Source organism: Loxodonta africana, chromosome 19 (assembly GCF_030014295.1).
Source record: "Loxodonta africana isolate mLoxAfr1 chromosome 19, mLoxAfr1.hap2, whole genome shotgun sequence".
NCBI classification, from domain to species: Eukaryota; Metazoa; Chordata; class Mammalia; order Proboscidea; family Elephantidae; genus Loxodonta; species Loxodonta africana.
The window spans coordinates 6447663-6471902 of NC_087360.1; the positions used below are offsets into that span (position 1 = coordinate 6447663).

The 24240-nt window shown below is 52.3% G+C and overlaps 2 protein-coding genes across 4 annotated transcripts in view; one reads left to right on the forward strand and one right to left on the reverse strand.

Moving 5' to 3' along the window:
- Positions 1 to 13204, forward strand: part of CCDC92 (coiled-coil domain containing 92) — a 43510-nt gene extending 30306 nt beyond the window's left edge. For both annotated transcript variants that reach the window (XM_064272097.1, XM_064272096.1), the window contains exons 2-4: positions 9042 to 9188; positions 9733 to 9774; positions 11873 to 13204. In XM_064272097.1, the coding sequence (XP_064128167.1) occupies positions 9059 to 9188; positions 9733 to 9774; positions 11873 to 12672 (972 nt within the window). In that variant the 5' untranslated portion in view covers positions 9042 to 9058 and the 3' untranslated portion in view covers positions 12673 to 13204. The remainder of the gene's footprint in view (positions 1 to 9041; positions 9189 to 9732; positions 9775 to 11872) is intronic.
- Positions 13205 to 13675: 471 nt separating this feature from the next.
- Positions 13676 to 24240, reverse strand: part of DNAH10 (dynein axonemal heavy chain 10) — a 141097-nt gene continuing 130532 nt past the window's right edge. For both annotated transcript variants that reach the window (XM_010599807.3, XM_064272098.1), the window contains 11 exons: positions 23232 to 23415; positions 22280 to 22480; positions 20545 to 20754; positions 20265 to 20360; positions 19051 to 19222; positions 18499 to 18630; positions 17918 to 18129; positions 17659 to 17826; positions 15777 to 15957; positions 14753 to 14898; positions 13676 to 14230 (listed from right to left, as the gene is read on the reverse strand). In XM_010599807.3, the coding sequence (XP_010598109.2) occupies positions 14084 to 14230; positions 14753 to 14898; positions 15777 to 15957; positions 17659 to 17826; positions 17918 to 18129; positions 18499 to 18630; positions 19051 to 19222; positions 20265 to 20360; positions 20545 to 20754; positions 22280 to 22480; positions 23232 to 23415 (1849 nt within the window). In that variant the 3' untranslated portion in view covers positions 13676 to 14083. The remainder of the gene's footprint in view (positions 14231 to 14752; positions 14899 to 15776; positions 15958 to 17658; positions 17827 to 17917; positions 18130 to 18498; positions 18631 to 19050; positions 19223 to 20264; positions 20361 to 20544; positions 20755 to 22279; positions 22481 to 23231; positions 23416 to 24240) is intronic.

A 24240-nucleotide genomic window follows, 5' to 3' on the forward strand; every position in this document is an offset into this window, starting at 1 on the left:
AAGTAAAAGTATCACCTTCCTTTAAGCTGCAGCAACTCTTCAGTCCCTGGGAAGTCAGTGGAGTGCTTATCCCTCTCAAGCTGATGAGGAAATACTTGAGTGACGTGGCTACCCCGTGGAAGTGTGGTGTGTTTCCTAGGGCCTCAAGGGCCAGGTGTCTTTGGTGTGCACCCTCCCAGCTGTGGAGCACCCTATACAGACATGTCTCCTCAGGGGAGACTTTTAGTCAGGAAGGACTTTGGAAGGGGCCCATCAGTCAGACTGGAGATGAGGGCGTGGCAAAATCCTCGCTTCCAGTGTATGCCACCCCCACTCACCTGCCTGGTCCTCACGTCACGTCATCCTTCACTTCCTGTCCGCCCAGCACCTCTCCTTACCGAGACACTCTGCCCGTGAGAAATGAAAAGGACGCTTTTCTGTAGTTACCACAGTGGGGTTGATGAAAATACAGGGTCATTACAATTCCAAATAGCCCGCTTACTGTGAAGGTTAGCATGTGGGCGCTGGTTGAAATCATATTTAAATGTGTTACAAATGAAATTAGTATCACGCTGTGGTTGGGATGAAGTGGATGGTGAGGTTATGTTTTTCTCCTGGGTCCCTATACGCCCCTCCCTGCCCTCTTCAATCAGATATAAAGGCAAATATGTATTTTCAAGACCAGACACACCTCGTTTCCTACCGTCAGTGTGGCACAAAAGTGGTGTGCAATCTGGTTTGTGTAGATGTTAGTATATCAGGTGTCCTTTGAGCGAAGAGTGCCTGGAAATCAAGTGTCCAAGCTGGAAGTTCATGGAAACAAGGTTGGCCAGCCACAAAGGCCCCATGCTCCTCTGGAGCCACACTGCCGATGGCGGGCTGGCCACCAAGTGCTTCGCAAGGCCCCCGTGCACCCGGCGCTGCTCTAGGGCTTAGGATGCAGCGGTGGAAAGGCCTGTGGTTTGTGGGGCGGGGAGGACTCGCTTACGTAATACCGTTGTCTCAAAGACAGTTAACTAAGATGTGGACAGGGTGTGAAGTGCTGGTGCTATGGGGTGCGTGACCTCGGCGGGCCTGGGGCCCCAGAGGGCTTCCAGGAGGAGGTGACCTTCCTCTGAGACCTACTGGAGAAGTGGATGTTCACTCACAGAAAAGGGGGGCAGAACAGAGGGGCCCAGAAGAGTGTTCTGGGCAGAGCAGGGGCCCATAAGCAGGCGCCCAGGTGGAAGAGTGTGGCGGGGCATGGGGGCGGGAGAAGGCAGAGCAGGCAAGGGGCTGGGACCTGACCTGATCTCCAAACAGTGGGGACACAGGCTGTTAACAGTCTCATTTTTGAAATCACTCTGGTTATCATGTGGAGGGTGGAACAGAGGAGGACTTTGCAGTGACTCAGGTGAGGGCGATGATGGCGTGGGCAGTCGAGGTGGAGAAGGGCAGGTGGGTTTGAGAAATGTGATTGAAGCAGGACCCACAGACATGGTGATGAATTGGGCGTGACAGGCAACATGCTAGCGTGGAGACCAACTCCCCTGAGAGCAGCGGGGTGGGTGGCGACAGCACTTGCTGGGAGGAAGGACTATCCACATTGCTAGGTTGGTTCTTTATCCTTCTCGACTCACCAAGCGCTGGATGAAATGAAAAGTCTTCTTTCTCCTCAATGGCAAGCCCTAAAATACAGGCTCTGCTTTTTCTGTTAACGAGAAAAATCTCAGATTTGAGTCCATCCTTTTGGAGTTAGGGCAAAGCATCTCATCCAAGTCCCCATGTCCAAGATCCATTTCTGGTCCTGGGAACTAACGTTGCTGGTGAGGTGAGGAAAGTGATCCCAGGAACCACTCGGAGTTGCCGCGTAGAAAGTACATCTCTCTACTGCAAGACCGAGAAGCAGTCCTGGGCGTTTCCTGCGTTTGACGCCAAGGCTTTTCAGTGCGCTGCTCTGTGAGAGAAGGAGCCGGGTCGGAAGGAGGCACCTTCCTCCGCCGGGTCACTGGCTGACCTATGCGGTCACCGGGACGGGCTCATGGCTGGGCCCGCACCAGCCCCCAGAGGCAGTGAAGCAGACTGCCCATGGGGCTCAGGAACCGCAGGGTCGGCAGGCGATGGCAGAGGTGGGCTGCCAGGGGTGACAGACGGGGTGTCATGCTGCTGGGACTCAGCAACCCCATGTTTGTAAAGGCACATTATTTCTAAGCCACAGGTTGTGAGCAACAACTTTTTCAGAAGTCTGTAATTGTGCTGTTTTTACTCAATGACAGAATTCCTATAGTTTTATATACATATATACGGGTATATGTATATATAAAAAACAAAAAACCCATTGCCGTCGAGTTGATTCCGACGCATAGAGATCCTTTAGGGCAGAGTAGAACTGCCATAGGGTTTCCAATGAGCACCTGGTGAGCTTGAACTGCTGACGTTTTGGTTAGCAGCTGTAGCTCCTAACCACTACGCCACCAGGGTTTCCATATGGGTTTTTTTTTATGTATGTATATGTGTATGGTGATGGTTAAGATTGTTTGTCAGCTTGGCTGGGCCATGATTCTCTGTTTATATGTGATCACTCCCATGATTGAATCTACTGTGAGTAGCAGTCAGTTGAAAGGGCACTTCCTTGGGGGTGTGGCCTGCATCCAGATATAAGCAGACGTCCTGGCTTCTTTGCTCTCTCTGGATCCTGCGCTGCCTCCTGTTCATCTGGCCTCTGGCTCTTGGGACTTGAGCTGTCAGCTCATCTGCAGATTTTGGAGTGTGTCAATCTTTACAGCCTGAGCGCAGGAGCCCAGCTTTCCGACCTGCCGGTCTTGGGTTCGCCAGCCCGTGCGGCTATGTGAATTGAGAGCAGCCTCTATTCTGATACGCAAACTTGGGACGCTTCAGCCTCTACAATCACATGAGCCATTGCCTTGATGTAAATCTGTCTATATATTTATATGACTTACTGGTTTTGCTTCTCTACAGAACCCAGCCTAAGACGTGTGTGTGCATATATATGTATGTATGTATATGTGTATGTGTATGTGTATGTGTATATGTATATGTATATATAAACTCCATTGCCGTCGAGCCAATTCATAGCGACCCTATAGGACAGGGTAGAACTGCCCCATAGAGTTTCCAAGGAGCTCCTGGCAGACTTGAACTGCTGACCTTTTGGTTAGCAGCCGTAGCACTTAACCGCTACACCACTAGGGTTTCCATGTGTATATGTATATATATGGCAGAGCTTCCAGCATCACAGCAACACACATATATATTGTTGTTCTGCTGCTATTCATAAGGCTTTCACTGGCTAATGCTTTTCAGAAGTAGACTGCTGGGTCCTTCTTCCTAGTCTGTCTTAGTCTGGAAGCTCAGCTGAAACCTGTCCTCCATGGGTGACCCTGCTGGTATCTGAATACTGGTGGCATAGCTTCCAGCATCACAGCAACACACAAGCCCCTACAGTACAAACTGACAGACACACAACAACAACATATTGTTGTTAGGTGCTGTCAAGTTGATTCCAACTCATAGCAACCCTATTATGACAGAGCAGAGCTGCCCATAGAGTTTTCTAGGCTGTAAGCTTTACAGGTTGAATATCGACTAATTCTGTTTGCTATAACGACTCTGTGTATTCCTTCCATCTTCTTTTGATGCTTCCTGCGTTATTTAATATTCTCCCCATGGAATCCTTCACTATTGCAACTCGAGGCTTGAATTTTTTCTTCAGTTCTTTCAGCTTGAGAAACGCCAAGCGTGTTCTTCCCTTTCGGTTTTCCATCTCCAGCTCTTTGCACATGTCATTATAATACTTTACTTTGTCTTCTCGAGAGGCCCTTTGAAATCTTCTGTTCAGTTCTTTTATTTCATCAATTCTTCCTTTTGCTTTGGCTGCTCAACACTCAAGAGCAAGTTCCAGAATCTCCTCTGACGTCCATCTTGGTCTTTTCTTTCTTTCCTGCCTTTTCAGTGACCTCTTGCTTTCTTCATGTATAATGTCCTTGATGTCATTCCACAGCTCGTCTGGTCTTCAGTCACTAGTGTTCAATGCATCAAATCTATTCTTGAGATGGTCTCTAAATTCAGGTGGGGTATACTCAAGGTCATATTTTGGCTCTCGTGGACTTGCTCTGATTTTCTTCAGTTTCAGCTTGAACTTGCATATGACTACCTAATGGGCTGTTCCACAGTCGGCCCCTGGCCTTGTTCTGACTGATGATATTGAGCTTTTCCATCGTCTCTTTCCACAGATGTAGTCAGTTTGATTTCTGTGTGTTCCATCCGGCGAGGTCCATGTGTATAGTCGCCGTTTATGTTGGTGAAAGAAGGTATTTGCAATGAAGAAGTCGTTGGTCTTGCAAAATCCTATCATTCAATCTCCGGCGTTGTTTCTATCACCAAGGCCATATTTTCCAACTACTGATCCTTCTTTGTTTCCAACTTTTGCATTCCAATCACCAGTAATTATCAATGCATCTCGATTGCATGTTCGATCTATCTCAGACTGCAGCAGCTGATAAAAATCTTCTGTGTCTTCATCTTTGGCCCTAGTGGTTGGTGCGTAAATTTGAATAAATAGTCGTATTAACTGGTCTTCCTTGTGGGTGTATGGATATTATCCTATCACTGACAGCATTGTACTTTAGGATAGATCTTGAAACGTTCTTTTTGACAATGAATGCAACACCATTCCTCTTCGAGTTGTCATTCCCAGCATAATAGAGTATATGATTGTCTGATTCACAATGGCCAATACTAGTCCGTTTCAGCTCACTAAGGCCTAGGATATCGATGTTTATGCATTCCATTTCATTTTTGACGATTTCCAATTTTCCTAGATTCATACTTCATACATTCCAGGTTCTGATTATTAATGGATGTTTGCAGCTGTTTCTTCTCATTTTGAGTCGTGCCACATCAGCAAATGAAGGTCCCGAAAGCTTTACTCCATCCACATCATTAAGGTCGACTCTACTTTGAGGAGGCAGCTCTTCCCCAGTCATGTTTTGAGTTCCTTCCAACCTGGGGGCTCATCTTCCAGCACTATGTCAGACGGTGTTCCGCTGCTATTCATAAGGTTTTCACTGGCGAATGCTTTTCAGAAGTAGACTGCCGGGTCCTTCTTCCTAATCTGTCTTAGCAAAGATGTCACCCTGAAGACTAAGGTGTGCCTGACCCAAGCCATGGTATTTTCAATCACATCATATATATCTGAAAGCTGGACAGTGAATAAGGAAGACCGAAGAAGAGTTGACGCTTTTGAATTGTGGTGTTGGCGAGGAATATTGAATATACCATGGACTGCCAAAAGAACGAACAAATCTGTCTTAGAAGAAGTACAACCGAGACTGCATCTTACATACTTCGGACATGTTGTCAGGAGGGATCAGTCCCTGGAGGAGGACATCATGCTTGGCAGAGAACAGGGTCAGTGGAAAAGAGGAAGACCCTCAACGAGGTGGGTTGACACAGTGGCTGCAACAATGAGCTCAAGCATAACAATTGTAAGGATGGCGCAGGACCGGACAGTGTTTCGTTCTGTTGTGCACAGGGTCGCTGTGAGTTGGAACTGACTCGATGGCACCTGACAACAACAACAAGCTTTACAGGAGCAGATCGCCAGGTGTCATAGATTATGTCCCCCCAAAAATCTGTGTATCATCTTGGTTAGGCCATGATTCCCAGTATTGTGTGGTTGTCCTCCATTTTGTGATTGTAATTTTTTGTTGAGAAGATTAGGGTGGGATTGTAACACCATCTTTATTCAGGTATCCTCCCTGATGCAAAGTAAAGGGTGTTTCCCTGGGGTGTGGCCTGCACCATCTTTTATCTCTCAAGAGATGAAACGGAAGCAAGCAGAGAGTTGGGGACCTCATACCACCAAGAAAGCAGCACCAGGAACAGAGCGCATCCTTTGGACATGGGGTCCCTGCACCTGAGAAGCTCCTTGACCAGGGGAGGATTGAGGACAAGGAACTTCCTCTAGAGCTGACAGAGAGAGAAAGCCTTCCCCTGGAGCAGACACCCTGAGTTTGGACTTATAACCCACGAAACTGTGAGGAAATAAATTTCTCTTTGTTAAAGCCATCCACTTGTGGTGTTTCTGTTATGGCAGCAGTAGGTGACTCAGGATGCGCCTTGGAAGCAAGGATGGCGAGACCACATCTTACATACTTTGGACGTGTTATCAGGAGGGATGAGTCCCTGGAGGAGGACATCATGCTTGGCAAAGTAAAGGGTCAGTGGAAAAGAGGAAGACCCTCAACGAGGTGGACTGACACATGGCTGTAACAACGAGCCCAAGCATGACAATGATTTTAAGGACGGCGCAGGACCAGGCAGCGTTTCGTTCTGTTGTGCACAGGGTCGCTGTGAGTCGGAACCGACTCGACGGCACCTGACAACAACAACAGATGACCAAGACACCAGGTCTTTCTCCTGCAGAGCCAATGGGTGGGTTGGAACTGTCAGCCTTTCAGTTAGCAGCCAAGTGCTAACTGTTTTCACCACCAGGGCTCCATACACACAGACATGAGTGCATACACACACACACACACACACACACAGCACATAGAACAGACCTTTTCACAACCTTTTGTTGAATTTCTGAAATTTGAGCTAAGAAAGTTCAGTAACTTTCAAGGGTTTCTCACAGGACCACAAATCCAGCTTCTCTTTCTGCTTGGTCTGAGGAGGCAGGGCCAGCAAGAAGACATCTTTTCATTCTTTGACAAGTCTGACCTTGAACCAGCCCACCATTTCCCCCCACCCTGAGACCTCGTCACTCGTGTCTGACTGTGTTCATGGACCATGGCAAAATGCTGCCCTGCAGGGCCTCCATGCTGGGGGGAGGCTCCTTTCGCACCCAAGGCCCGGCACGCAGGGGGCCTATGTTCTTGACTGCCTGAGGCCCACACTCCTGGCAAGGCTCCTTCCTGCACACATAATGGCCGTGTGGGTACTGACCTAGTATTGGGGCCTTGAGGCCGCTGCCCCCGAGGCATCCATTTAGAAATCGGTGTCTGGCCCAGGGACCCTGTACAAGGAATGTGTGCAGGGACAGCATAAAGATGACCTCAGGAGCAAGAGTATTCTCGCCCGTTCCTACGGTAAGGCGCTCACGGGGCTGGAGTAAAGCCCTGTGTGACTGGAATCAGCGCTGGTGTCGCCTGCAGCCCAAGCTAAGACTCCGAACAGAAGACACCCTGCTTGGACACTGGTTATCAGGGCAGCCTGCCAATGCTGCTTAGGGTGTCACTAACCTGTTGGTGGCCAGTTACCTGTAGAGGGCCCGGCACTGGTTTTCCAGCTTAGGAATAAAATAACACTGATTCAACCTGAGTCTTAGTTTCTTCCCACAATTCTCAATGCGGTTATTACCATAAGCAGCCATCATCAAAAAGCCTCCTGTTTCATTACTGGGGTGAGGCAGGGGGCATCTGACCTTTGTGTTGCAGCAGTGATCGTGGTCATGTCTTTAACCAGCTCCCTGTTGGTGGAGTTTTGGTTTGTGGCCAGTCTTTTCCAACCGTCAGCTGCCCTGTAGTGACCGTCCTTACAGCTGCGTTTTACTGGACAAAGGTGATTCTTAACCTGTGGTAGATTCCAAGAAATGAAATTGCAGTCAGAGGGACGCTAAGTCCAAGGCTGTGACCGACTTGGCCAGGTGGCTTCCTAGGATAAGGTGGACAGTGACCCCTTGTGCCGAGCTGTGCTCTCCATTTCCACTGGTCACTGCTCACGTGTCATGTCTGCCGCTGCCTGAAGCAGCCTTCTTGTCCACCTCTGTCCTGTCCTTCTGTTAGGATGGCACCACTGGCTCCCATTCTCAGCCTTTGTCTGTTGCATTTTATTTCCCTCTGTGTTTTTTGGTGCTTCTTTGGAGTGTCTCTACCTGAGTGGATCACACAGCTTTCTCAGTGTGAGTAGAAGGGTACATCTTCAGCTCTCATTTAGAAACGTTCTTACCTCTAGAGCCCGTGTGTGAACCTGCTCCTGGCCTTATGATTAAGAAGGCATCATTGCTGTGGCCTGAAGTGCTGACAGCCTGGGGTGGCCGTGATCTCCAGCGTCATCCAGTGGCACCATATTGCCATGCCCTACACGCTGGGGACCCTTTGAGAGGTGGTGTCACATTCAGGGAGGGTTTGCCAGCAGAGCAAAGGAGGAAAATGTACTCTGAGGCAGTTTATTTCCCAGAATAATTTATAAGCAAACCACCCACATTTTGCCCTTTGCATTTTTCATTGCTGTGCGAGGCATCTTGAATTACTTGGGTAGCTTTTTCCAGAAAGACCCATGGACTTCACCACATTTCCGGAATTACGGTAAAGGCAGAGGATCCAAGGCCCTAAGTAGGCACCTGATGATGGAAGCTGGGGGAAGACGGGGCTCAGGGGACAGAAGGCCCCACCAGATGTCTTCTTGGGAAGTTCCCAAGGTGGATTCAGGGCTCCTCCTGGTCTGTGAAACCCGGGGGCCTTCCTCTGGAGTTCCTTCTTCCTCCTCCTCTGTGCCTTGGCCAGTTGCCCATGCCGTGTGAGGAAGCGTTCACCCATTTCACAGGCACTGGGGTTGCCTGAGGACATGAGCCTGCTTACCTCGGCAGGGCGACTCTTCACCCATAACTCTGGTCGCAGTCTGTTGAAGGTTGGTAGCTGTTGTTTGGAATGAGGGAGCCTGGGGCTTGGATCCCTTCTCCGTACATAACCCTGTGTGTCCGTGGGGCTGGGTAACCAGTGTCCTCATCAGTGTGTGCGCGGTACTGTCGGTTAGTCACTGAGGTGCCAAGCCTGGTGTGAGGTCCTGAGATTACAAATCCGGCCCCTGTGAAGGAGAAGAGATGGACACAAGGGCGGACCTGTGTGTAGTGGACGCTCGGTAATTTGGCTCGGGTCGCCTGCTTTGGGGCTCCCTGGAGTGCCTGCGGGAGCAGCCTCTACCCTTGGGCTCTGTCTGTCTCCTCAGCTTTACCTGGGTGGGTGGAGAACTCCCCTCTGCCCCCAGAGACCAGCGGCTCCACGAAGCCTCCTGCAGGGGACCGTTGTGGCCGGGTGTGACCAGGCGTGTGTCCCCCGCAGGTCACCTGGGTGTCAGCATGGCAGGCACACACCTGGAGAACCAGCTGCAGAGCGCGCAGAAGAACCTGCTCTTCCTGCAGAGGGAGCACGCCAGCACGCTCCGGGGGCTGCATGCTGAGGTCAGGCGGCTGCAGCAGCACTGCACAGGTACCCGGGGCACGGGGACCCCGGGCGCAGGGACCCGGGGAGCAGGGATCCCGGGGTGCAGGGACCCCGGGGCACAGGCCCAGTCCTAGCCCTGCAGGGGGAGAGTGAGCGGGGTGGGGGGCCGTCGTCCCCCGCAGGCCCTGTGAACGCTGGCCTCAGAGCAGAGCCGGGATACACCAGGCTTAGCCCTGGACGGCACCGTCGTGGCACACCGGGGATTTCAGACATTTACCCAGCATCGGTTAGCGCTGTCTCTGCCTTTTGGAAGTGATGACCCAAATGTAGCCTGTGTAATGTACAGAGAAAGCTGCTCCTTAGTTTTGGACTATTGGGGTATGTTTTGGAGGACTGGGAAAAGAGGGTCCCCTCTTAAACCCTAGCAAGTGTCGTGGCCACTGATGGTCTCAATGCTACCAAAAACCTCATCTTTCTGGGCAGGACCTGCTGGCTGATTATGAGAATACTGTCTGCATTTTCAGAGCTGATGAACATTTTGAAATAAACTGTAACCATCCAAAATTGATGTATATTATTTGCTTTTTAGATTTAACATATGAGCTGACCCTGAAAAGTTCAGAACAGACAGGTAAGGACTCCCTCCCTAACGACGACGGTGTTGTTCCCATTTGCATTACACATTGTTTTCACTGTTCACATTCTACGAATGTGGCCAGGGCTCTCTAAGAAAAGATAGGAAGTGCGGGCCCCCAGGTATTAGCAAGTGGTTCTCAGTCAGGCGGAGGGAGAGGAATGATTTTATTTTCTTTTGATTGAGACATGTATTTGGAATGTCTATTATATGCTTTTCTAGAGTTTGGGATTTTTATACGAGGAATATGTGTTGCTTCTGTAACCAGGAAATCCAGATACGTGTGATTTACACCAAAGAGAAAGAGCAGGTCTGGGCAGTGTGGCCCCACCTCCCCTGCATCCTTGGCGCTTGGCCCAGGCCCATCCAGAGCAGGTGCCCTCTCTGTGTCAGCCGCACGAGTGACCAGGTTACTGGAGGGCCATCAAAGGGTCGTCCGTGTCTTTCTCTGGACTGCAGTCCCAAAAACACTTCCCCTGACCAGAGATCCCAGGACCTCAGGGAACACCAAAGGATGTCGTCCCAGTGGCAGCTAGGACTGAGGGGACAGGACCCTGGGCCTTCCCAGCAGCTTCTGGGGCTGTTGCGAATAGCCTGCTCCCAGAGCAGGGTGGGGGCTCAGCAAGTGCAGAACACGTATTTGAGTCAAGATGTCTTTTTCTAAATAGGCTCCACACAGGCAGTTATTATTCATGAGCGATTCCAATTCCTCATAAACCCGTTGCCGTCCAGTCAATTCCGACTCCTAGCGACCCTACAGGACAGAGCAGAACTGCCCCATAGGGTTTCCGAGGAGCAGCTGGTAGATTCAAACTACCGACCTTTTGGTTAGCATCCAAAGGTTCAACCACCGCCCCACCAGGGCCTGTTCCTCATAAAAGACAGGGCATTTCCCATGAGTTTTAGCACGTCAGCGGGGGCTGATGTCTTCCATCTGCGCGACGGGTTACGTTTCCCGAGGGCTTCTTTCAGGAGCAGGACACTGTGTGGTAGAGAAGGCACCCACAGGCTGCAGGGGGCCTCGGTTCAACTCACTCTGGAGGAAGGACTCCAGGGAGCCTCAGCAGCCTTAGGGCTGGTGGCAGACAGAGACATACACTGGGGACAGACTGGGGGAGCGCTGGGGGCCAGTTTGGCTGTTTGGATTTCATTAGGCAGCAAAGAGCCACTTTTGAGCAGGGGAGTGAAATACTTGAAGGGGTGTCCAGTGGAGGGGGGGGTGTCTGATGTACCACGTGTAGAGTTGCACTCAGGAGGCACTGAGCCAGGAGTGGACAGGTGGTGAGAACTGCAGGACACCAAAGTCAGGTCTAGAAAGAGGAGGGCCACCTCCCACATGTGGGGGCAAGGCCAGGAGGAGCGCCAGCCGGGCAGTGTGCCGAGGAGCAGGCAGGCAGTGCAGGAGCCACAGGTGGTGACCTGTGTGTGATGCTGGGGGCAGGGCTGAGGCTGAGGTCCCAGGGGAGTGGGGAGGTGACGGCAGTGCCCACAGTTGCTGAGGAGCTAGGTCCTGACAGGTGGTGGGACTTGGGGCAGCAGAAGGGCAGAGACTCAGGGTAGGCAGGGGCAGCTGAGCCCGGATACAGGGGTGTCCTCTGGGCAGGAGCCGTGGAGAACGATAGAGGAAACCAGCCTCAGAGGAAAGGGACCGCCAGACACCCGCCCCCTCAGCCATTTCAGTGTCTTTGTGCTTTAAGACTTAGAGAATTCTCACAACTGCCTTTCAGAAGGGCTTTGGGTCTTGTAGGCATTTAATAAACGCCACCTGGGCAGACAGGTGGACTCGCTAACAGTCCTAAACACCTGGTGAGGTCTTACTCTGAAATTGCTTGTTTTAACTTCAGTGGCTTTAAATTTTTTAGACATTATTTTCTGTAACAAGCCAGACAGCTAAGAGCGGAAAAGGCCTCAAAGGCCATCTGATCGCCCACTTTCAGTGGGCAAGAGGGGAGATGGAGGGGGAGGGGGCCGTGTCTCCCAGCACCGCAGGGGGACGTGGCCACCGACTCCACTGTGCGAGCACCCCCACACCCCCGCCCCGGGGCAGCCCCGCCTGTGCAGGCTCCTAATCCGTTCCTTTGGCTTGTTCTTCTAGGTGATGGAGCTTCTAGAAGCAGTGAGCTAAAGAAAAGATGCGAAGAACTGGAAGCTCAGCTCAAGTCTCAGGAAAAGGAGAACACTGAGCTGCTGAAAGAGCTGGAGCAGAAGAATGCCATGATCCTGGTGCTGGAGAACACCATCAGAGAGCGGGAGAAGAAGTACCTGGAGGAGCTCAAGGTCAAGAGCCACAAGCTGAACATGCTGGCCAGCGAGCTGGAGCAGCGGGCCGGCACCATCGCCTACCTGACGGCGCAGCTGCACGCCGCCAAGAAGCGGCTCCTGAGCTCCAGCGGGACCTCGGAGGCCAGCCCCTCGGGCAGCCCCTCCGCCCAGAGGTCAGTGCCGGCCAGCTACAAGCCTGCGCCGCCCAAGGACAAGCTGCCGGAGACCCCGCGCCGCCGCATGAAGAAGAGCCTCTCGGCCCCCCTGCACCCCGAGTTCGAGGAGGTCTACAGATTCGGGGCCGAGAGCCGCAAACTGCTCTTGCGCGAGCACGTGGATGCGATGCCCGACCCCACCCCGTTCCTGCTGGCCCGGGAGTCTGCCGAGGTCCACCTCGTCAAGGAGCGGCCCCTTGTCATCCCCCCCATCGCTTCCGACCGCGGCGGCGGCGCCAGCGAGCAGCCCAGCCCGGCACACGACAAGAAGGCACACGTGGGGGTGGCGCACCGCATCCAGCACGCCGCCCCGCCGCCCGCGCAGCCCGCGCAGCCCGAGGTGGAGACGCTGGCGGTGGACCAGGTGAACGGGGGCAAGGTGGTGCGCAAGCACTCAGGGACGGACAGAACTGTGTGAGGCCGCCGGCACTGTGACACCCCGAGGAGCCGCTGGCCACACCTCGTCTGCTCCGTCCCCATGCATGCCAAGCTCACTGCAGCCCCGTCACAGTGTGCTCCTGCTCCTCTGGCCCTTTACTGTCACCGCGATAGGATCGTGTCCCTGCGCAGAATATCTAGCTCCTCACGCTGTGGCCACGTGCCAGTATACCGACTCGCCTGCTTCCAGCGCCATCCCTGTGTAGCCCAAGCGCCGCGTGGACAGCGCAGGCCACAGTCCGCCGTCGGGCCTCAGTCGTGGCCAGGTCAGAGCACTCCTCAGGTCCCTCCCCTCAGCCTCCAGGGCCCAGGGTGGCCCATCTGCCCCAGCAGCCCTGCTCCCCAGACCGTCACTTCCCCAGGGCGGCACTGCTGGCGCGGCTGTAAGTGTATGTCTCAGGAGCTCAATAAGACAAAGTTACTCTCCCACCAGACCTGAATGTGTGTCCACATTTTTTGTTAGTTTTACCCAAGATGTTCAAGATCCCAACAAACTTTATTTTCTAAACCTGCCTTCTTTCTGTTTTGTGTCTTTTATTAATCCACCAGGGGAGGTTGTGGGGGGCCCCAGGGCAGGTGTGGGGGGAGAGAAACTTACTGTGTTCCCGCCGAGAGCTGGTGGTTTCTCTGCCTGAGAGAGGCAGCTCCATCCTCCCTTCCCTTGCGCGCTGGCCATTCCTTAGACAGCTCCACTCTCCACAGGCCCTGCCAGGAGCTGCTTGCTGGTGCTCAGCCCACCTCTCTCCCTGCCCACAGTGGGCCTGCACAGGGCTTCTGCCTCGCCCGCCTGGTGTGCACAGCCACCGTACCCCACAAGGCCCAGGAAGGCTGGGGGCAGGGAGTTCTGGAAGGGGGATGTGGCCTTCCGACCACCCCTGCTCCAGCCCAGCCGCTTCCAGGCTAGCTGCTTCCAGGCAGGAAGGCTGGGCTGTGCTTGCTGGGCCCGCCCCCAGCCTTGGCCAGGTGTCTACCCCACACCTGAGCGGACTGAGCGTGTGAGACATGCCTTTGGAACGCTACACTAGGATTCTCAGCTGTGCCAAGGACGTGCCAGGCACCTGTGCCTAACCCAGAACTTCCTCCCAGAAGGAAAAGAAAACATGACACGTCTTACAGTGCTCTATGGTATTTACTCTGAGTATACAGAATCCTATCAGATAAAAAAATAGTTTAAAAAATAAAATCATTCAGGTTAAGTAACACATACGGGAAGATTACAACTGCTGATTTCAAGTTCAAGGGAAATGAGTTATCAGCCCCCCCGTCTCCACACATGCACCTGTGCAGACCCTGAGAGACCCCAGAAATGAGAGCACACCTGTCATTGCTTAGGAACCCACAGGTCCCACTGCCCCCACAGCCAGAGCCCCAGTCAGCCTTCCTGCCAAGGGCTAGTCAGAGTTCAGGGTGAGGCACACGCCTTGCAGCACCCAGTGGGAGATGTGCCGCGTGGTGAAGAGGTCGGCTTCAAACACCAAGCCCACTCCCATGGCGTTCCTCCTCATGGAGGTGGTGTAGACGGGCGTCCGGAAGGTGTTCTGTAAAGGAAAAGCACCCCTTGTGGGATACGGATCCAGGGACGCTCCTTACTGGGGAGGGAGCGGGGTGCTGTCTGAGTGCTGAGACTGCAGGCCATGGCCAGGGCTGTCTGTGAACAGCAGGGCTGCAGCTCCAGGGCACCTCGCTGGCTCAGCATGGCCAGGCCTTGACACAGACACGTGCCTTACCAGTGAGTCCTGGCTGCGGTCCACACCGGATGGAGCCGCTTTCTGAATCCAGCAGTTCCCACGGAATTTCCCAAGAAGGAGGAGAGTCCTCCTAAGGCTGGTCTAGACTGCGTTCTAGAGTCAAGTCTGGGACACCTCTGGAAGGACCTGCTCACATGTGTGTGCACGCAGGCATTTCCCAGGAAGTGGGTCCTGAGCTCTCACCACAGTCCCGGAGGTACCCCCAGCCCAGCAGGGGTGAAGGGCGCCTGTGTGAGCAGATGAGTCTCTCTGAGGCTGCCTCAGCTCTAACTACAGCTGGGAGAGGGGACAGGTGGCAGGCCCGCCTCTCACCTGCAGTTTGAGGCGGTGGGCTTCGATGGGGATGATCTTCAGGATGGGCAGGTCGACCACCAGCACCTTGGGTTTGCTCTTGACCAGACAGCCCCTTTCTATGTCCCAGTCTGCACCCTCTAGATACAACCCTGAGATGAAGCAGCCTAGAGACACAGGGTGGAGCGGGTCAGGGGGGAATGTGTGTGCCCAGCGCAAAGTGCCAGGCTCAGCTTCCCCAGGGGCCAAGGCCATTTGCCCCAAGAGCAGAGGACCTGACCCACCCATGGCCCAGGGGGCACCCCCCCCAGACCCTGGCCTTAGTGCCCACAGACACAGTCGCGTGGCCTGAGCACACTGGCTGTGAGGTTGAGCAGAGAAGGTGTAGGCAGAGCAACTGGGAAGCAATAGCAGAAGCCCTGCAGAGACGGGTCTCTGGGGCACAGGGCAAACATGCAGACAGGCAGAGAAGACGGGCAGCCCAGATACCGGCCAGCTCCTCTGAGACCAGCCCACTCCTGTGGCTGGGACCTGAGCTGCTGGAGTCCATGACCCTCTCTTCGAACCAGCTCGGGGGGGTTGTTCCTTGCAGTTAAATGGCCTCAGACCTGGATACCCGGCCCCGAGAAAACAGCTGTTTCCAGCTATAATGTGCGTGTTCAGTAACCAGTATGTGGGAGCTTGAAGTTAGAGCATAACTTCACGGTTCCAACAAAGTTAGTCCATATTCCTCTCTGGCACCCATGTTGTGGCCCCTCGGGCTTTACAGGGAAGCCGCCTGGCAATCTAATTCTTTGAAAGAGCCATGTGACCTAGGATCCCCTTTCCCACACATTGGTGGGGTGAACGTGGTTCTGGTCTCCCCTGGCATCAACCCTAGGCCTCATCTCGTATTGGTCACCCCTCAGAGATGTCAGGACACAGCTGTGCCTGACCAGCAAACCCTGGCGTCAGTCTGCTGTGCCCCGTGCTTGCCCTGAGCTGTGGAGGCGCAGGGAAGGGAACTCCCAACGCAGGGCCGTGGCCCTGCCTGAGCTGCCGGTACCTTGTCCTGCCCGCTCGTTCACTTCGTCTGCATCTTGGAACTTGGTCACCTGTGTGAACAAGGTGGAGCGGTCCAGCGGCCACCCGTTTTTCCGGCAGGTGGCCTGGACCAGAGCCGTGAGGTAGGACTCTGGGATGTGCAGCCCTGAGAGCCACATGACGCCGGGCTCACCCTCGGTGACCTGCAGGGAGGAGAGGGCAGCTGGCAGTAACTGGGGACTGCCACCAATGCCAGGAGAAAGCTGACCCAAGAAACTCAGTTTATCGTAAGAGACAGACTTAGCCTCAGTGGAGAAACGAAGGTGTCCCAACAACTGGCAGCTCACCTGGAACAAAACAAGCCAGCTTCCCAAACTCCAGAAGAATCAAAGATTTAGATGTTTAAAGAACAAAAAGCCATAAAAGTACCAGATCAAGTCTCAAAGGAATTTCTTCATAATCTTGGAGTGGGAAATACAAAAACTCAGAAACCATAGAAGACTGATAAATTGCACCAAAACTTAAATCTTTTCTATGGAAATAAACAAATACGGTAGAAGATCCGTGACAAGATGTGAAAAATATTTGCAACACAGCCAAACAGATCACGTCCTTGCTATACAAAGAGCTCTTAAAAACCAATCAATAAAAAAGGAAGACCTCCATAAAAATAAACACGGAATATGAAAAGACAATTCACAGAAAAAGAAATACGAAACACTACAATCATACAAAATATACCCAGCCTCACCGTGATTAAAGAACTGCACATCAAAACAAATATTACTTTCCACCTATCAGAGGGACGATGATCAAAACTACTATGAGTATGCAGTGTTGCAGAGGTGAGGCAGTAGTCACTCTCACACACTGTAGTTCAACTTCTCTAGAGAGTCACCTGGCAAGAGCTACCTGAAATTAAAAGGCACACGCCCGCTGTATGCAACTCTTGTCCTGCTAGGAACTTACCTGTGGGACGTCGTGGAAGGGGGCCGCCCAGGCACAGCCCACAATGAACCTTAAGACCAGGTATGTCGGTCTGGCGTCCTGGACAGGTCAAGAGCGTGGGCTGACTTCCCTTCCTATGGCATCCTGACCCAGAGCACACCCCATGGCAGCTGGTGGCCTGCTGGCACATCTCTCCCCTCTTGCCCTGAACACAACTCAACATTCCCAGGAACTGCTTAGCTTAGGGTGTGTGTTATGTGGCACCTGGCCAACCCCACTTCTCTACCTGCTCCCAGTGGGGGAGGGAATGGGGTCCTTCTCCTGCAGCACAAGAGGGGTACGTGCAGACCATCAGAGCGACCTAATGGCCACAGGGGACTGAAGTCCACTACTGAAGCTGGCCTTGCTCTCTCTCTGTGAGTAAAGCCCTGTTCCACCCATGGCCTATGTGTGGGCGTGCCTTTTCCTCAAACCCCAAGACCTGCAGCTGGGTTACCATCCTCCAAGTGATGGGGTTTTTCCCCTGGAGGTGGTAACGGCCGTCACATGCTCAAAAGGTATACTCACGTGGGAATTTGAAGACATGTGCACAAGGATGTTGTTTGTACTAGCAAAAATATGGGAAACCTCTAACTGTCCATCAGTAGGGGACAGATTATGGAATATACATAAAGTGGAAGAACCTAAAAAGAATGAGCTGGATCCATACATACTTATATAGAACAGCTGCCAAGATATACTCCTTGATGAATAAGTCACATTATACATAGCATGCTTCGAAGTTTAAAAAAGGAAAAGATACAGATATGCTAATAATTCAGGAACCATTTCTAGAATACCCAATAAACTGCTGACAGAGGTTGCTGCTGGGGAATGGCAAGAGAGGCTTGGGAGGTAGTTTGAGGGAGTACAGGCTGAACCTCAAACCGTCGAAGGCTGCTGCTGCCTCCACTCACCCACGACGTGTACTGGCTGAACCGGCGCAGAAAGTAAACCATCCAGTTTCCAAGGGTCTTTAAGGTGTCAGGGGCAAGCTTTCTCCAGATACTTGGGATCTGCCCAATAAACAGCGACTTGGCTACATCGTCTAACTCGTTGCTCATCCCGACTTCTCCAGCCAAGGCCTGTTTAAACAATCAAGAGAGGTCAAGAAAGACTATTCCCAAAACCAAGCCCCACCTCCAGGCCGCTGTGTACCCAGCGAGGACCACTCACCCTCTGCAGCTCAGCCAGGGACCTGGACATCCGGATGACCAGCTTGTTGAAGCGCTCCAGCTCCTGTAGAAGCACCACTGAGGTGGGGGAGATCCCCATCCCAAGGTGCTTCCGGACCTGGTCCAAGTCAAAGACTTTAGGCATCTTGTTTTCGATGTCCTTGGCCACCTGGCCAATGTAATCATCACGGCTGATGCCACTGCTGGATTCCCCTAAAACCAGGACACTTCTTAGAGACAGTAAAGCCTCTCAGTGTGGGACGGAAGCATTCTGAGCCTTCTGGCTCTTGGAAAAGATCAGCAATATGGGAGAACTACCAAGACCAAAACGGAGCCCTGGTGACGCAGTGGTTAAGAGCTTGGTTGCCAACCCAAAGGTCGGCAGTTGGAATCCACCAGCCACTCCTTGGAAACCCTGTGGGGCAGTTTTAGTCTGTCCTATAGGGTCGCTATGAGTCAGAATCAACTCAGTGGCAACGAGTTTTATAAGACCAAAATGGCAGCACTTTGAGCTTGTAAACACTGGGCCCTAATCGAATTGCTACTTGGAAAAATAAGTTCGTTAATTAGAAAGGACTTTACCGGTCTGCGGCTGCAGCTCCAGCAGATGTGCCCACATGTCTCGGGCCGCCTGCGTGTAGTACCCAATCTCAGCATTGGCGTGCAGGCCAAACACTTCGGGCGTGTTGGCGAGGGGAAGCGCCTCGATGGCTTCTACATCCCAGGGAACAGAGAGGCCACACTGTTAGGCTGCCCTCCATCTTGAGGGCCACGCCTCCACACCCCCAGACTGTCCGACTAAGTGCCATGGCTTAATGGGTAAAAGAAAAATTCTACACCCTCCCCATCCAGCTGTATGTTTCTCTTTTATGAAAATGGCTCTGTGGGATTCCCCTGGGCCACTTGGGCTATCCAGGGTGGGATCCAGTATATTTACCATCATTGCAGAACAAGAAATTTGGGCTCACTCTGTCAGCACTGAGGCTGGGAGGAGTCTACTGGGCCACCTATAATGTTTACCAGGCCACACCCAACCGGCCCAGGGGTCCACCCCGAGAGGGGTCAAAGGAGCTATCCAGCCAACTGCAGAAAACAACACTTAAAAAATAGTTCTTAATGTCTGAGAAATCTCACCAACATATTTTTCCTTTACATCTCCCAGGGGGATTTTATAGTCCACTTCTTTGTTCCGGAAGAAGTGGAATGGCTGGAAAGTATCAAAAATGAAATCTCCCAGGTACTCATCCATGTAAATGGTCAGGATGCGGCGATCGAAGCTGTCAATGGCCCGTCCTCCATACATGACCTGAAATGACCAATGGTGAGAGCCAGCCAGGAACGCCAAGCCGATCAGGCACACCTTGAGGCCCCAGGGCCCAGAGGACTTGCCCAGGGCCAAGATCACGTGCACCCCAGTGAGACCCCTGCCGACCTGGCCACTGCGCATCTCCAACCGTGTTGATGCACATAACTTCTTGGCCCAATGTATACGAGAGGGCTTGTTGACAAAATCACACCACGGCTTTCCAAGGGACTGTGCCCAAAGTGACAGGCAGCCCTCATGAAGTGTGGGGAACCAGTACGCAGTTTGCAAAATCCCCCCAAGATACTAAACAAACTAACAACAACAATAAAAACAGCCAAAGATCCCAGCAGCCACTCTGGATTTCACAATGCTACTGTCTCACATACTTTGGACATGTTGTCAGGAGGGATCAGTCCCTGGAGAAGGACACCATGTTTGGAAAAGTAGAGGGTCAGCAAAAAAGAGGAAGACCCTCAACAAGACGGATTGACACAGTGGCTGCAACAATGGGCTCAAGCATAACAACGATTGTGAGGATGGCGCAGGACCGGGCAGTGTTTCATTCTGTTGTGCACAGGGTCGCTATGAGTCAGAAGTGACTCAACGGCACCTGACAACAACACTGTTTGAGCAACAGCAGGCACCAGGGGAAGCTTCCCCATGAGCTCTGTGTGCAGTGTGGTCTCCAGGGTGGACCTCTATGCCTGCTGACCAGGAGGAAGGCACTGATGGCATGCCTAAGGTATGGCCAGCCAGGTCCTGCTGACTCCTAGAAGATGCCAGGTATAACCCCCGGGTAACTGAGTCCAGCTGCAGGGAACCTCCAAGTGAATGAGCTCATGCAGGAGAACCACAACTGGGGGTGAGCAGCAGTGTTGCCGGGGCCCCAGAGCTCTTCAGCTCTTCAGCTCTTCAGCTGAGGGAACAGGAGCAAGAGAGGGTTCCCCGAGGAGGCCAGAGGACATGAAAATGGGCACCAGGGCCACTGCCCAACTCCAGCCCCCAGGGGGCACCTGGAAAAGGGTCCCCAAGACACGCCTACCTCTCCAATTAGGTACTTGAGGCTGGCCCACGGGATCCTAGGGTCATTCTGCTGAAAGGCTTTTGTTAAGTATGTATTCAAAATTTCCATGCAGACCTTAAGAGAAGAACAGGTTTGGTTACGCTAACACCTACAAAGACATTCACATTCCAACTCTTCTGTAAACGTGAACAGGAACAACTCTGCCATAACTGGCCCTTGGAAGAAAGGGCAGGCATGAAACAAGCCTGCTAAGGAAGCAGTTCCCCAAGGAGGAGACACGGTAACAACGCATTTTAACCTGGAAGTCAGACTCGTTGAAGTCGTAATACACATTCCATCCAATCTTCCCAAACTTTCTTCTTTCCTGTACCACCGCGTGGAAAAATGCCAGCACGTAGACCAGGGCCTTGAATGCCGGGTGCGGGCACTGCTCTAGCATCTCATGAGAGATCTTGAAGTAAGTTGCTCTCATGTTAAGTTTCAGCCCGTTGGGTGGTTCTGTGACAACCTGTCAGAAGAGAGGAAGGCAATGTAGGCCCCTAAGCCCAGCTCTGAAGAGTGTGAGTAACGCTGACTTCTTGGCTTTGCCTTCATCATTACGTGGCAGTCTCTCCTATTCCCCAATAGCAAAATTCTCTCGCTCAGGGCCCAGATGAGTAAGCCAAAGAACGGGAGCTAGTCCTAGCCCTGACCTTGCTTGTCAAGTAAGCCTGAGGGGGTTTCTGCAGCTCTCTCCGAACCCTGGAATCTTCAACTGTGAATGAAAGTAACTACCTCTTCCCTCTATAGCCCCAGAGAAAATGATGGAAAACCTTTTCCAAAAGAACTTCCTAACTTACTGGTCTGACAGAGCCTGGAGAAACCCCAAGAGTATGGCCCCCCGCCACCCCTGGAGCTCAGTAATGAAGTCACTGCTGAGGTTCACCCTTCAGCCAAAGATTAGACAGGCCCGTAAAACAAAATGAGACTAAAGGGGCACACCAGCCCAGGGGCAAGGATTAGAAGGCAGGAGGGGACAGGAAAGCTGGTATTAGGGAACCCAAGGTCGGGAAGGAAGAGTGTTGACAGGTCGTGGGGTTGTTAACCAATGTCATAAAACGATATATGTACTGTTTAATGAAAAACTAGTTTTGCCTGTAAACCTTCACCTAAAGTACAATAAAAAACAGTTAAAAAAAAAAAAAAAACTAGGTATCCTGAAATAAAGCCATTCTAACTTGTCTTTTCCAAAAAAGCTGCCTAAAGAATGAATAAAATGAGGCATACAAACCACCTGAAACTTCTATACACAACTATTGTAATAGTACAAGCTATGGGTGGCCCTACCATCAGAAACAAAAGAGGAGGACTAATAAGTTGAAAATACGTGACCGCTACCCTAGATATGCTTACGGATGCCTGCATAATGCTAATGACATGCATGGAAATTATAAACACCCAATTCAGGACAGTGTCACCCTCAAAGACCAAGGAAGAGATGGGGCTGGGAAGGAGCACTTTACTGGGCTGAATAGTGTCCCACCAAAATCCACGTCCACCCGGAACCTGTGAATGTGGTCTTGTTTGGAAACAGGGTCTTTGTAGGTATAATCAAGTTAAAATGAGGTCATAGTGGATTAGGGTGGGTCCTAAGTTCAATTAAAAAAATATATATATCTAGACAGAGACACACAGAAGTCCTTATGAAGAAGGAGATGGAGACTGGAGTAATGCATTCACAAGACAAGGAACGCCAAGGATTGCTGGCAACCCCAGAAGCTAGGAGAGGCAAGGAGCAGATTCTCCCTCAGGGCCTCCTGAGGGAACCAACCCTTGACTTCACGCTTGTGGCCTCCAGAAGTGTGCGAGAATACATTCCTTTTAAGCCACCAGTTTGTGGTAATTTGTTACAGCAGCCACGGGAAACCAATATAGGTCCCCCGAGGTTTGAACAGAGTCCTAAAGTTTACTTCTAAACACACACATGCTTGGCAACATGGTAATGGTCTGAGAAACTCGGCTGTGGGTGTGTGGTTTTCTGTAGGAGGCCAGACCTTTAAGGACTTCTGCAGAATCCCAATGGGGAAGCCTTTGGTGGGGTCTGTGGTGAGCCACAGGCGGAAGTCTGGGTGAGGCTTGGTGATCCTCTCCAGGGACTTCTCCAGATCTTTCAGCCACTTGACCAGGAGGTGGCAGTTCTGCAGCATCAGCCACTGCCCACGCGCCACTGCCGTCTCCAGCAGCTGCAGCGCCACCTGTCCCAATGGCAAGGGAGAGGGGAAGAGTTGGTGTCTCAAAGCCACGTCAACCCCACACTCTCCCGGAGACCAGCCCCAAGCCCACAGAACAGTAATGGCCCCCACAGAGGGAGCCACAGAGGCCAGGGCTCCAGGAGCTACAGAGGAGCCTTCAAAGAAACAGTCCTTTAGGACTCCTTCAGGGCCACCAGTGTCCGCTGGGCTGCTCACAGCTGGAGAGCAGTGAGCATACAGCAACGGGGGACCTGCACAGCAGGGCCCCACAGAGACTCCCTCCCTCTGCCCAGAGCCCGTGCGTCCGGCCACGACACTTCCGTCCGCAGACTTTTCCTGCCATCTGTCCCACGGCATCTGACCACGCAGCCACTTCTGACAGGTGCACTGTGCGGTGCAGACAGGCAGGCCGAGCAGAAGCCAGTACCTGGCCCTGGCCAAGCGGCCATCCCAGGTCTGTGCTGCGTGGGCCTGGGCTCGGCCTCCCTCGCCCCACTTCCTGGGCCACACACCTGGGTAACAGCAATCTGACCCACCACGGGGCTGCTGCGAGGAAAGTGCGGGAATGACAGTGACTGTGACTGCAGCTGAAAGGGCTGTGAGACCATGGTTTAGATCTAGGACTACCACATCATTAATACTGTCATCCTTCACACCTTTGATCACTGCTCAATGCGTCCAGCTTACATGTGGGGCCACGCTCTGAGCATAGCCCCAGATGTTAGGTTGTTCCTCACAGAGGCTGGGACCTTACCTTCTCCTGCCCTTGACCCATGGCAAGGAATTTGAGGCGGTTTCCTCCAAACCCACTGCGCTCAGCCAATTTCATGAGATCGCTGGCAGGGTCAGAACCTGGACTCAGGATGAACACGATGGGCGAGTTTGGAGTGCTCTGCTCGAAAATGGCTTCAAAGCTGATCATGGGGGGCTGCACATACCTGGTGAAGGAAGCAGGAGGAGGAAGGGGCTGCCAGTCTGCTTGGTGACCTCTGCTCCGGGCACCCAGCCCCCTCTGACCATCGCTCCTCCTGAACAGCTGTTGCAAGCTCTCTCTGGTGTTACAGTCAGCTTTGACACTATCTCCCACACTTGGTGGCCAGCTCCTCTAGCCCAGCTCAGGACGTGTGTGTTGGGATTAGTAAATTTATTTTGGCCCCTGACTCGCTGGCCTTCCAGGTGGACACCCCCTTGACACAAAACCCAGCAGTCCCACTTTGACAGCCCCACAGACGTGTCCTGAGTGGCCCACATCAAGAGATTTTTTTATATTAATTTTTAAATTTTTTTAATTACATTTTTAAATTAATTTAAAATTTTTAATGTTTATAAATAGTAAAAAATAAAGTAACACATAAAATTCAGAAGATTTCTTGTAAAATCTCAAATTTCTGGTTCCTTTTGAAGAGTCAGAGGACCTGGCCACTCTGGGCCCACAATGCCGCCTGCTATCACTGGTCAGCAGTAGCCAAGGGGCAGCTGCCCCCGCGGATCGAGACTTGGCCTTGCCAGTTGCCACGGCCCCATTCGGCCTGACACCCAGCATGAGCGGCACTGAGTTGGCAAGCAAAGCTGTCTGGCTTTTCGCGCGACTCTGGAGCTGTATCGTCCAGTATGGCAGCCACCAAGCACATGTACTATTGAGCCCTTGATATGTGGCTCATCCAGATTGAGATGGGCTGTAAGTGTGAACCCACCCAGAATTTGAAGACTTCATACAAGAAGAGAGTGGAAAACATCTCACTAATTATGTTTATATTGCTTAC